This window comes from Callithrix jacchus, chromosome 1, assembly GCF_049354715.1.
Source record: "Callithrix jacchus isolate 240 chromosome 1, calJac240_pri, whole genome shotgun sequence".
Taxonomy (NCBI): domain Eukaryota; kingdom Metazoa; phylum Chordata; class Mammalia; order Primates; family Cebidae; genus Callithrix; species Callithrix jacchus.
The window spans coordinates 125,054,235-125,068,885 of record NC_133502.1 but is presented as its reverse complement, the minus strand read 5'-3'; the positions used below and the strand labels follow the sequence as shown (position 1 = coordinate 125,068,885).

The 14,651-nt window shown below is 36.7% G+C and overlaps 1 protein-coding gene across 6 annotated transcripts in view; it reads right to left on the bottom strand.

Annotated features, from left to right (window-relative positions):
• The window catches only part of ADAMTSL1 (ADAMTS like 1), a 1,072,914-nt gene that overhangs the window by 447,515 nt on the left and 610,748 nt on the right, over positions 1-14,651 (bottom strand). For 4 of the 6 annotated variants that reach the window (XM_035306411.3, XM_078369783.1, XM_078369782.1 and 1 more), the window contains exon 1: positions 3,552-3,694. The exons of the other annotated variants lie outside the window; for them this stretch is intronic. In XM_035306411.3, the coding sequence (XP_035162302.3) occupies positions 3,552-3,614 (63 nt within the window). In that variant the 5' untranslated portion in view covers positions 3,615-3,694. Of the gene's footprint in view, positions 1-3,551; positions 3,695-14,651 lie in introns of those variants that run through there. 6 annotated transcript variants of the gene reach the window in all.

Sequence of the window (14,651 nt, the reverse complement as noted above, 5' to 3'; positions counted from 1 at the left end):
TGAGAAAACAAAAACGTAGCTAGCCATGTCTAGACAAGAAACTTCATAAAAACATGAAGAAAGTGATTTTTAAATTTTAAATGTTTCACTGTGTTCTGTCGATCTATGTGAAGGGTCTTTAAGCTTGATTTAAAGACAATCTAGGCATGAGGATAAGAAACTGATGTAGAGTGAACAATTACAGAAAAGTGCTTGTGCATGCACATGAACACACACGGACATACATGCTGCTGGAACAGGCCACGCTCTGCTGTAAATAAGGGACTTAATATTCATTCCACAGGCCAATGGTGCTTCTTCCCATCCAAGATAGATCCACTTAGATAATAGGGGAAGAGAGTGCCAGAGGACTGAAGGGAATGGGCTATTGTGTTTGACTAGTTGCCATGTATAAATTAGTGCAGAGAAGAAAAAGAAATTCAACAGAAAAACACATGTACTTTATTATAATTCCTAGTGTTACTCTTGCAACCCTCACAATAGCAGGCAAAAGAGCTTAAAACTACTTAAAAGAAAGAAAAGGCAAATGCAAATTTGATTAAATGCCTTTCTGAGAAGAAGTGATTTGACTTCAAGTGTAGATGGACACATATGTCAATGGCCGGTCATGGTTTTTCCCACATTCTTTTTGAGCTTAACAATTGGAACAAAAGAGAGAGAATAAAAATGGGAGAGCAGGATGGAAGGATTGGGAAAGTGGCATTATGTAGCTTAATGTCACTTATATATCAAATGAAATCGCCTGATCAGTACTTCTGTCCTATTGTGTCCAGAATATAAGAGAAATCTATGATATATGCTCTGTGCATGAAAATATGGGTGATAACCTAAAACAGATTCAAGACACAGGAAGCCCATTCTCTCAGAAACAAGTTCCAAGGGAAAGGATTTTGACAGAATGGAGGCTGAACAACCTTCAATATTTGTACACTCAAGAACCAAGTCATGATACAGATGATTCAGCTGTCTATGAAATGAAGGCTATTTCCATAAGGTAGAAACTGGACTAGCCACTAACTAGACAGGATGTTTTCCAATTAAGTTACAGACCTATAGAAATTGCCCAAAATAAGCCCAAAAGTAGACAGAATCCTTGCAATGTGTAAAAGAAAAACAAACAAACAAACATACAACTATAGGAAAAACTAGTCCCTCTATTCAATTTCTCTATTAAGCTTGAAGGCTGAGCTGATGATGCCACACTTCTAGTTCTAAGCCAAGTACACAGCAGGCTACAGGTCACTTTCTCTTAAGCCAATAATTAAATTTTGGCTACCATGATAAAGGAGCAGTTAATGAGCAAGTCTAACAAGCGCTCATGAGATAGTACATATCTTTAATGATTAAGATGATGTAAAAAGCCTAAATATCTGCAGTGAAGAATACAGACCAAACTGTACCCCTGCTTCATTGTTGCTACCTATTTACAACCAGCCTACAAAGCAAACATGTTGTATTCTTTCCATTATTTGACCTTTGAGTTCAAATATAAGCTTATTTCATTATCTACAAAATGGGTTTAAAAGTATCTCATTTGTATGATTATTGTAAGGATTCATTGTAATGATTTTCAAACAACTAGCCTAGTGTTTGGCACATTCAGACACAAAAATACATGACAGCTATTATTAATGCTGTCATTGCTTTGCAAAGAGATTTATGTAAACACCAGTCAGTTCTTTCTTTTGTAACAAAACTTGCAGATTTCCAATTCATTTAAATGCAGGCATAAAACAAACCTAGGTTTGTTTTTATTTTATCTTCATAATATAATTATTGTAATTTAAACATGATAGATTTTAAGTCCTTCTGAAATAAGCATATACTCCTTTTCATTCCCCATAAGTCAAATTATATGTTCAAATACATATATGAATATTCAAGATATCAGAGAGGAATATAATGCATTTACCAAATGGATAGCAAAACAATCTATTCCTGAATGGGAAAGTTTTACTCAAGTATAATGAGATCATACTTCCATATGAAAATATCAAAAAAATCTAATGTGTACTGGTAATTTGCTCTATGATGTAATTTAATGGGAAAATAACACACACTTAAAAAAAATCACAAAGAAGGAAAGATGAGACAAAATAATGGTGTATACAAGTAACACATCCCATATGGAAAAAATGAGACACCTTTCATAAATCGCTTGCTCCACAAGTCATAAAGCATACCTAAACATTCTGTTCTTTATATTTTTCAGAACAGCTAAAACTTATAGTCCATTCATGCTTAAAATGTGGTTTGCCTTTAAATTTCTATGAAAAATTAAAAATATATTTCTATATTTATAGCACTTGCAATGCAGCATTATAATTTCTTAGCTACCATGATGCAAATCCTTAAGAAGTGGGACTATATAAAATATTTAATCTCTTTCTTATTACTTTATTTGATGAATCTTCCTGGAGTTTGAGTTTTTCAATTTGTACCAAATGGCTTGCCTCCCTACTTCAAAATTATAGCGCAGATCAGATTTGTCATAATCTAATCAGAACAAAACATTCTTTCCCCATCAAGGAATTAATGCAACCTATACATTTGCTACATTTTTACCTGGTTCTCTTCTTGTCTTGTCACCATCTGAGGAAGTTCTGGCATGTTATAAATGTGACAGGGAAAGCTACAATCACATTTGTTTGGATCAGTGTGTGCAAATTTTGGAATCAAACCTTCAGATGAGGCTTACTAAGCTGCCTGCCCAGAACACTCTGGTTTAAAAAAATGTGCATTGCTATTAATATTTTGAGTGTAGATTTATTTTGGACAGTCAATGTTCATTTTCTGCCCATAAAACCAAGTATGAGTCACAACGGAACATTTACTTTGAGTCAAAAAATGCAATGTGTACTGATGTTCAAGAGCAGAGCATCTTATCACTATGACTGTGGTAATCAGCCATACCAAAAGTCATCCTTTTTTTTCTTCTTTAAAAGTAAATTTGAGATCAAAGACCATAATCCTCAATTCATAAATCCTAGCATTAACTTCTATCCATAAATGACTTGCGGTAATTATGAGCTATAATCTGGGTTGGCTGCAAAGAGGCTCTCATTCCCCTCTTCACCTGGTTCCGTAGTACATGTGCATAGAGGGAAAATAATTCATAAAAGGCAGTACGGGAAAGCTCCGCAAAGCCTATCCTTCAAAAAATTCCAGGAACATCACAGTGAGTGAGTTTGATTTCAGGATGTCTGTTATCCAAATTCCAAGCATACACACCACCATGTATACAGTCCTCAGCTCCCAAACTCCATGCAGTATATCCCAAAGTTCATGTCTCAGTATCAGTGTTACTATATAGCAGTAACCAATTCCAGAAAGTCTTGCAGACTTTATCTTGCTTGGAAAGTTGGGGTTAAAAGTTCTGGAAGGAGTTTTCTCTTTGTAATAGTGTAAATCTTTTTAGCTGGAGTTTTAACTTAAAGACACACACACACACCCCACACACACGTGCACGCGCATACACACACACACACATACACACCCCAGCACCCAGACTCAATGGCAATAGCAATGTATTGAAATGAAAAGGCATTTACCAGGAGCAGGAAAGCCAGAAAGAGGAGCAGTGTGCCAGGAGTTGCCCGACGGCAGCATTCCATGCTTGGATCCTTGCCGGAATCCGAATGGGACACTGAATAAGCTGCTAAGTGCTCCTCTGCCTGCTGTCACATCCAGTACTGGTGCTAACACTCCAGTCCTGCCTATCAGCTTCCATCAGCCCCGCTCACATTTCCTGGCCGAGGGGTGGGTGGGTGGATGGGTGGGGGGTAAGCTGAATGGAATCTCTCTCGGAGCAGGCAGCCAGCCAATCAGGCTCCTGCTAATCAGACATGCTGAATAACAAAGCCAGGGGGACAGAGAAAGTGTAACAGTGCGAGCAAAAAAGGGGAAAAAGGACGAAAAAGAAAGGCAAGCGAGCAGCAGAGCGAGAAGGGAAATGCAAAAGATGCAGAATTGCATAAGATGAAGCCAAGCACTGTGCTTCCCATGGACCTGGTTAGTTCTTTGTGAGATGCATTTCTATTTGCCATTTGCCTGTGCTGATGTCTGTTGCTTTGTAAAGTACAGTAGCTCCCTGTGACTGTGTATTGTTCCATTCAGGAGAGAAACTTAATCCCTGTCAATATATAACATATACCATAAAGGGAAAGAACCATAGACAAAAACCGGCTTAATGTGCCCTGTAAACGTGTTCTGTACAACTGTTTTATTTCTCCTCCGTAAAGTTCCTCTTTACTTTCTCTCTTGACTTGGAAAAGAAATACGCTATACATTTTCTGAAGGTTCCTCCCTAAGCCTGAACAGTGGCATAAGTTATTTTGTGTTGTTAAGGACTTAATTTGGAAACAACAATAAAGCAAGTTGCTTCTTTGTAAAGTGACAATTTAAGGCATTTAAGATTTGCTAATTCTAAAGGCACAATTAGAAATTTAGATCCCCCACTTTAAAAAGAAACCCTCAACAAAGACCCCAAGATGAGTGGGGCTGAAATTGGGGGTGGAGGAGCAGCCCGATTTTGATGCACTGCCAACTCTCAACTATCTGCTTTAGCCACAGGAGAGAAAGAAAGCATGAATTAAATCCTCATTTAATCCCCAAACTTTCTTTTAACCAAGTTTCAGCCTCCTCTGCACCTCACCCACATCCTTTATCAGAGCTGCTATAGGGCAGAAAAGGCTGGACTGAGTTTTACCTCATTTTTCCATCCACTATTGCAAGAGGGTTGGACAGGATGACCTTGGAGGTCAGTCCAGCCGTGAAGGAAGAGCTAATGAGCAGTGAAATGACGACAAGGCAGCAACAGCAACGAGAAGGTCAGGAAGCTTCTGAAGCTGCTTAATCCACCAGCAAGTGAGATTTGACTCTACCAGAGGAAGGTTTTATTATAGTTTTAGAAAAGTGTCAAGTGTCAAACAAGGATGTATTTCCCCTTATCTACAAAGGAAATCATTGAGTTTTGAAAGAACAAAATAGAAGCCTTGGCCTTACGTTACCATAGGTGTGTCACCAGGATGTTTTCCCTTTACAGATCTCCTGAGAGACCAGAAATATATGTGGTGGAGGTACAAGGCATTTAGAATTAATGTTCTTTCCTTTCATTATTAAAAAAAATACTGACAAGAGGTATGAAACACACAGATATGAAAAACCTGATCAAGCCATAATGGGCATGTGAATACAGGCAGGTCTGCCTATATATGTACCTGCTGTGGTTGCTTTTCAAAAAGGTGAAGAAAAGCAGGTTGTTCAACTTCAGGTTACCTACTTTGTATGGTATATCAATTAAAGAGAGAGAAACTTTAAAAATCCTATTTTCAAGCTGTTAGGAAAGTCAAGGTCATACAAAGATTCACCTTTGTTCTTAGTCCTAAGTATGTGGACCTAGAAAAATGGATAGTACAAATCTGTAACAAAAAGGGGCTATTCTTGAAATATGCTTTTCCCTTTCAGAAAGATTCGTTTTACAAAGCTCTCAAAAACTAGCTAATGCTTGTAAGTTAAAGAGTATTCAAAATAGATATAAAAATGCTTAACTGTCTTTCCACTATTGTTTTTATCTGAAATCCTCATCACATTAAAGAAATGTGATTGATTGAAATAAACTTTGATTCATAAAGCTATGTTACATGTGTCTCTCTGTTACACACCAGAGCTTTCTGCTAAAGGATTTATTTATTTCCCTCCTATCACAGTCATTAACTAAAGAGTTTCACCTAGTTCTTTTAATGGAACATTTTACCTAATACCACCTCCTCCCTCTTCACACATAAACCCTGCTCATTAAGCATATCCAAAGGGAAGAACAGGTAATGGGAGAAGGAACAGTAGCAACAATGCTAATGACAAGATTCTATTTGTAGAGAAATAGAAAAAAAAATGGGCACGGTCAAAAAATAACTGGTAACCACTTATATGCTAGACTAGATTCCTTTCTGCTTTGCAAATAAATACTGCTTAGGTATTTTGAGTCAGAAATGTCTGGCCTGGAGTTTTGATGGGCATGGTAATGTATAGCAAAGATGGTCACCTCAATGAAGTCACCGGATAATGCACTATTTTAAAGTCAAGGCCTCAATCATCTATTGAAGCCTGGAGGATGCCCACCATACTGTCTCATGCTTCTGATTACTCATAGCATTTTCTTTCCTGTTGGGAATACCCAGAGAATTTAGGAAAAGCAATTGAACATACAGAGTGCAGGGGAAATTACAAATTTACTATAACTTCAGCAAAAGGACAACAAAATCAAGCTGGGTTAAGGTGATTGGGGAAAGTTTTGGTAATGAGCTAATTTTGATAATGGCCAAATTTATGTGCTATTTTTATGACTTACAAAGTGATTATACATCTATAATCTCATTTGACCTTTATGACTACTTTTTAAAATAATCACCCCCATTTTATATATGTGGAAACTGAGGCTCAGAAAAGCTAAGTGACTAGACTGAAGCCTCACTGGCTAGAACTGGCCATTGAGCCACGGTTCATGGACTCTAAATCCCCCCTTATCTCATTTTCATATATAGGCATTTATATCTATATATGATGTATACACACACATATATTCAGATGTTGACAGTGATGTGGTTGAAGGGGGATGTTTCTAGGAACAGGAAAGCAGCAGATGTAGGCTACCAGGGTTTACTCTGGGTATATGTTACCTGACCATGGAAAGTATCTTATTTTAGCCTCCAGCTTCTATGGCTCGCAACTTTCTCATTTCTAAAACTTTTTCAGCACCTAGGAAAAATAACATAAACTTGAGGCAGTCTAGATCCATACCAACGGCAGCTGGGGAAAGGCCCTTTATGGCATCTGAGCAGGGCGTAGGCCAAGTTCCTTTTTTCCTCTTCAGGTATCTAAATTAAAGCCGTCTGCAAGTGTGTGAGCAGAAGCACGAGCAGAAGCCACGGCAGCCGAATAATACTGGTTACTGGCTTCATGCACAACGTATTAGGTGAAATGAAAGCAGAAGCAAGAGAGAGAGAGTGTCAGGGCTGTCTGAAGCGTCATTCCAAACGGTATGGATTTAACAATACTTAATTTAAAAAACACCAGCTTGGACAGAAGCAAGCTGTTAACGTTCAGTGTGCTTTATGGCAGGAAAGAGTGAGCTAAACTTTCGGTATTTCTCTCCCTGGGGAGAATTCGTTACAAGTCTTGCCACCTGTCTCTTGCTTCAGGTTGAGCCTCTTTGCTTGGCTTTTCAGCTGCAGAAACCAGTGTATAGAGGACACAGGGTCTCCTGGAAAGAACTCAGGGCTGGGAGGATTTCAAGAGCTAGGCAGGGCCTAATCTCCCCTATTTAAGGAGGTGGTTATGGCAGCATCTGAGCCTTGTTTTCCTCACAGGGATGCAGTGAAGTTCAATTTCCCTGGCTAATTCTGAAAAATAAAGTAAGGGTGAACAAGATAAAAGTATAGGAAGCAGACTGCTATTCTCAAGGGAAGAACTGGAATTTGAGCATTACTCTGCAACTTGCCAACTCACCTAGAATCCATTTAACGCCAAAGCCATTAGAGCATTCATTATAGTTTTCAAATCACCTTTCACACATGATCTAATGTGATATAAACAGAAACTCTAAGAGGTAGAGAGTGATTATTATCCCAAATCTGCAGATACAAAATCAGTGCTTTTACATAGAAAGTGAGTTCATCAAAGTTATTAGCTGGCGGGAAATTTGGGACTCTATCAAAGGCTGTTTGACTTTCCCCAGGACTACCAACTGAGATGTTGACAGAGAAAAATAGCTACGTATTGAGAGTCTTTCATGTGTAGGTGCTTTTCTAAATATTTTGTATTTATTATTTCATGTGGTCCTTAACAACAACTCTATGGGGTAGGTATATTTATTAACCTCATATAGATGTTTTTAATGGTGGATTAGCAGCCAGCTTTATCCCAACTGTGCCTGAAGTCCAGAAACATTTCCTAGACTCCCTTGCAGCTAGGGTACTGGATGGAATTGAGATCTGGCTGCTCTGAAGTACTACATAGATTTGGAAGGAGAAAGTGAGGCAGAGGCTACTACACTTTGCTCTCTCTGCTTGTGAAAATGGCTACAGAGCAATGAGGTTTTTCTGGTAACCATGCTAACTAGTCACTATTTTTGCAGGTGTCGAGAGGCAGGCAAGGGACATGCATTTATTAGCTGAATCAGGGAAGGTGGGTGTGGCTCTTGCAGCTCTTGATATTTCGTTCAGCTTTTCCATTCAGCAGATGGCTTCCTGGCTATGGAAGAGGCAGCTAACACATCACTCCCACAGTGATGTGTTTCTATAAAGTAGCACTGGAATCTTCAGAAAGCTCAAATTAGAGTCTTTTTCTTTGGTAATTCAAATGTGTGCTATTTAACATCCTATAACATATCACTTTCTGCTTAAATTAGCAAGAATAAATTCTGTTATTTGCAACAGAATCCTGACTGATATATCCCCTTTAACAGAGAGCATGGAGGCATACAGAATTAAAGAACCTTGCCCAAATCATATTTTCAGAAAGGGCCAAGATCTGAACCCAAGCAATCTGTGTTCATAACCACAAAGCTATACTGCCTCTTTGTAGAGCAAAGGGCCATGAGAATTCAGATAAGGGAGATGTGATTGCATATTTAAGGACTCAGTGAGGAGTTTGGTAGAGGAAAATGGAAACCGAAGGAGGCTTTGAGATGTACACAGACTTTTAGGTGATGAAAATAAACTCAGGAAAGGCTTTACAGCTGTAGAGAACAGTGTAAGCAGAGAGAAAGGAGAAAAGGTAAGACTCCTGCTTTTACTCAATCTGATTCACTATTGCAGGTTGTCTAATGGGCAAAAATTACGATTTTAGATTCCTTGTACCACGGTCTTCCTCTCTTTCCCTGCAAAGTGTCTAGCATGGCATGTTACTTATGTGACAAACCCAACAATTGTAAAAGTTGATCTGATTCATCTCTAGCTGACTGAAGCCCCAAGGGCCCCAAGGGCCTCAGCTTATAGTTCTTCCTATAAGGCTTTGTTCAGGGCTTCTCATACTATAGGTGCTTGATTAAAATCTCTGACCCCAGCCAGTAGCAGAAAGGAATTCTGGAGGCTGTTTGGTACCATGGAAAGAACTCAGTTTTTGGAGCCAGACAGTTCAAATCTTAGCTGTTGCATTTATTACTTGAAGGACTTTAAGGAAACAAATTGCTGAAACTTTGAGCTTAGGGTTTGTTTGTTTGCTTGATTGTTCTGTTTTAAGCTTTTGAACAATGAGAGTTATGTTCACCACCACTGGGCAGTTTTGGGCAGTAGAGTGAGAGGTCTGTAGAGTGTCCAGCTCAGAGCCTGACACAAGTAGGAGGCTTGTACTGATACAACACAACTGATTTATTATATAAATATATATATATATCAGTATATAAGAAGTTGTATTGGTACAATACAACTGATCTCTTATATAAATTATATAAGTATATAGAATATATACTTATATAATTTATATACTTATAATATATATAAGTATATAAAAACTTGCCCAATAGCTACTTGTATACTTATATATACTCGTATATATTATAAAACTATATATAATATAATTTATGTAATATATATAATTAATGTTATAATATATAATTATATAATTATATTCTATAACGTACAATATATAATTTATATAAGTATAAATTATACAAGGACATAAGAACTTATCCAATAGCTACTTATATACTTATATATTATATATAATAGTTTATATAAGAAATCATTATATAAATTATAATAATATATAAATTATTTATTATAAATTATTTTATATATTATATAAGTATATAAATAGCTGCTGGACATGTCTCTCAATTTTTCTGCATTTGAAAGTTCTAATGAAACTCTGGGAAAAATATTATAATAATTTAGATTCAAATTCCAAGACAGTTGCCCCCAAAACAAAACAACAGAACAGAACCCCCCAAAACAAAACAAAACAGAACAGAACTCATAGCAGAGCACTGAACTGAACCAGGAGGATGGACTTGTTCACCACCCTCAAACCTTTGGTCCTTGTTCTTCTTTTTTCTACATTGCTGAATTTATGGCACAGATCTCAGCGGTTACTGAATTACATTCAACAAACACCTACTGTATGCAATGCACAATGCTACAGAGAATCCTGGCAACAAATAAACTGTCTTTTGTAGCCTTTCTGACATAGAGAAACTTATCGTTTTAATTGTTGAGGTTTGAATTATGGTTGTAATATTCATATAGTAAACCCAAGTGTAATACATAAATCCAAGGCCCCTGATTCCTAGTTCAGTTCTATTTCCATGACATCATCTGCCACAGATAAAACAATTATACCAGAGCCAGACAATAAGGTGAAGAGCTGTTAACAGATTTATAGACAATATAGAGAGAGTGGGATTGAAATACAAAAGCCAAATTCCTCAGCTTGGCATTCAAGGACCTCCCTGATCTGCTTCCAGTCCCAGGATAATGGAGAGCCACGCTCCAGCTAGATTGAAATACCTGATATTACCCAAATATTCCAATCCCTTTGGTTATTGTGTATTTGTTCATCTTGTCCCTTCTGCCTGGAAGGTCCATCCTCCTATCTCTGCCTTGCTAAAATCTATATATTTTACTCTTTAAGACATAGCTCAAATGTCCAAGCCTTCTCCTAACTGTGGTTTTTAAAAACCTTTTTCCTCTTGCTCATTTATTTGCTGAAATATTAACCTTTTCAGTATATTTGAATACTTTCTTTATATATCATAGATATTAGCCTTCCTTTTATTGGAAAAAAGTCTTCTTCTTTATTATTAATATTATTCGTTTTACTAGTTTTTTTCATTGTCCAGAAGTTTTAAACCTGTCAAACAGTTACTGATCATTTTCATTTCTGATTTCTTCCAATGTTTCAAGCTTTAAGAATTATTTTTCTCTGTGGCAGCAAATGTTTTTCTGTTTTTTAATTTGGCATTTAATACTTGTTTAACCAATCTAAATAGCAAATAAAAATAGTTCCTTTTTCTGTACCTTCACAAAATGGCTCTCATATGTCTATAAGTGCTTTTCACCTGCTACCGTTTGTGAGTAGAGTATCAAGCAAATATCAAGAATACCAATTCTTGTATTCACAGAACAGAGCATAGCACCTTTACGTAACTGCCTTTAGATAAATGTTTGTTAAATTACCATGTGAGTTATTAACATATGATGTGTTCACAGAAATAATACTAGAGAAAAAAAAAAGCAAGAGGAGAAAAGCAAATAGGAGAATTGCAAAAGAAAAGATGGTTGCTGAAAACCAAGGAAAATGTAGATCAAAATTGAAATAAAATTTGAATTTCAGAAAAGCAATTAAACCATGGAAAATCAGTGTACTCTTCCCCTACAATATAACAGATCACTGTGTGGCCTTCAATTTTATTCCTCTTCTATGCTGGTTATATTTGCTAACATAAACTAGATTAAGTTTCTCTGTTAAAAAGATTATCTTATATCATAATTATATACTACTGTCACAAAGAAATGCCAAATTCTTTCAAATAAATATTTAAAAAGAACCTATAACTAAAGTTAATTTGTAGTATAGTTCATTTTGAAACATTTATTTTAAATAACTGACAAATAAAAATTGCATATATTTATGGTGTATAACATTATGTTTTAAACATTGTGGAATGGCTAAATTAACCAAATTAACATATGCATTACCTCACATACTTATGATTTTTCTGTGGTTTATTTTTAAAGTTTCCAGAAACAACATGGAATTTGTGCATAAAACTAGATATTTCATCTTTCCTGCTTGAAACTATGGTGGGCCTTTCTTTTAAAAAGACTTTCATAAAGGAATTTGGAACTTGTTGACTATGGAAAAAAGCAAATAAAATATAAGATAACAGCATGGAGAATTGAATACAAGCCAACAACAATAAAACCATTACCGTCTATGCAGGTGTCCTGAGGGAAAAATATGGGGTGCAACTGAGAGAAACATAGCTTTAAAAAATCCAGCATTTTCTCTCTTTTTACATTTGCAGTGTCCTAGAAGTTAAAATCCCAAACTGGTTTCCCAGCACAGAAACTAGCAGTTATGGAAAGCACAGGATCCCAAGGATAAAGGGGGAAACTTCTTCCTTAAACACCCATTTGGATTTAATGGGACAAAAGGTTTTTTTTTTTTTTTTTTTAATAAGATATCTGACATTGGGTGCAGTGGCTCACTCCTGTAACCCCAGAAATTTGGGAGACTGAGACAGGCAGATGACCTGAGGTCAGGAGTTCCAGACCAGCCTGGCCAACATGGTGAAACCCCTTCTCTACTAAAAATACAAAATCAGCTGGGCACAGTAAATCATTATGGGCACACACCTATAATCCCAGCTATTCTGGAGGCTAACGCAGGAGAATTGCTTAAAACTGGGAAGTGGTGGTTGCAGTGAGCCGAGATTGTGACACTGCACTCTAGCCTGGGCAACAGAGCAAGACTTTGTCTCAAAAAAAAAAAAAAAGATATCTGTGGCAGAAATGTTAGCCATATTAGTTGTCTTTCAATATCTACTCTTCTTTTTCTGCTTTGGTAACAAGCATACATGGCCACCCAGAACAGTAACATGTCTTAGCCTCTCTTGGTGGTTATGTGTGACCATGTGACACAGTTCTCACTTAGGAATGTAGTGGAACAAATAGAACAAATAGATGCAATTCCAAGTAACACTCATAAAGAGAGGGGCGCACCCTGTCCCCCTTTTTCCTTTTTTTGTTTTTTTGTGTGTGGCTGGAATGATGACGTGAAGGCTGGAGCAGCCATCTTGGACCATGAAGTAACCTTGAAGAGGATATTATGCACCAGAAAAAGGACCCCAGCTTCCTGAAACTCTGGGATACCACAAAGCTTCTGGATTGCCCACATCCAGACTTTCATGAGAAATGGAAGTGTGTTTATTACAACATGCATGTTTAAAACAATACAGGGTGACAGGACTATGCAGAACTATTAAAAGAATGGGCCGAGCTATATATCCTTCTAGCAGCTGAGACCATCAGAAAGCCATAAGCTTGGCCAATTTCATACTGGTCTCTCACAGAATTGCCTTGGAAAGTCTATGAATAAACATTATGCCCCTGGCTTTGATTAATGGCCGGTATAGAAACATGTATATGTGGAATAATCCTGAGATTCTGTAAACTTATCTAGGATAATTTTGCTTTTGTAGCTTAATTATTATAAGAATCCCTATGTTGGTATCTCAGAACATAATGATCAAATACAAGAAATATGTTGTCGATCATTATGTTTTATCTTTAAGATAATGAGAGCTATGTCACTCTGAGACGCCATTTTTTCTTTGACTACTAGGAAGCTCAGAAGAAAAATCTGTGCTCAATGGCTAAATCTTTTCTCAGTCTAAAATTAAAAAAAATCTCATCATCATTTCTCTCTTGATTTTCATTTTCTTACTCCATGTAAACGATTCTGTCTTTTTTGCACTGCAGGTTTACACTAAGCAAGATTTCAAGTTGTTTGGAAGAAGGGGTGTTGTAAACATATAAATTAAAACACTGTAATTATGAAAAGGATATTGGTTATGAACCACTCTTAAGGAGAGGGCAGATCAGAGTGATTTAATGGTGATGAAAACATTGTTTCTCCCTATCCTTATGGTGATTAATTTTTATTGACTGTCATAACTCATTAAATTTTTCAAGGCTATCCTACACTTTCAAAGTTTCACATTTTGGTAAGAAAACTTATTCAAAGTGGATTACCCTTTCTTATATATCACTTCCATTGGAATAATTATTTTCCTCCTATTCAAATTTAATATCTTAATAGAATTCATATAACATAAAATACAATAGTGAAAGTTGTATAACAATACTACAATTTCATTTGTACAGGTTTTTATTAATCAAATATCTGAGTTAGCTGAAATAATTTTCTCTTCCAGCCACTACTACATATGACACAAAAGGAAGAGGGGTTATATTTAGATATCTTGAGTCATGACATGACAATGTACTGTTTGCCTATAGCTTGAGGCTCTGGCTCAGAACCTCAAGTTAAGGAAGCTTGGGATGATGAGGGCATGCTTACTATACATTGTTTAGTCTCAAGAAGGCTGGGAAAGAGTTAATGTATCCACAGTAAATCATTATCACCATCTAAAGAAAGAATAGCAGCAACAACACTCACACATGAGACTGTAAGCCTTGAAGGCAGCGCATCCTGTTCATTTCATTCCCCACCTCCGGCATAGCGGCATGGCACGTAACAGGAGTCTAGCGAACATTTGCTGAAGGTATTAATTTTAAAAGCACAAGTTTGATTCCTCCAAAAATTAAACATAGAATTTCCATATGATGCAGCAATTCGACTGCTGGGTATATACCCAAAAGAAATCAAAGTAGAGATTCAAAGAGATATTTGTATACCCATGTTTATAGCACTGTTATATATTAATACAGTAGCCAAAAATAAAAGCAACCCTAGTGTTTATTGACAAATGAACAGAAAAACAATATGTTCCATGTACACACAATGGGATATTAGCCTTAAAGAGGAAGAAAATTCTGACTCATGTTACAACATGGATGAGCCTTGAAGACATGTATGTTTCTACTTATTTGCGATACCTAGAGTAGTGAGAGTTGTAGAGGCAGAGA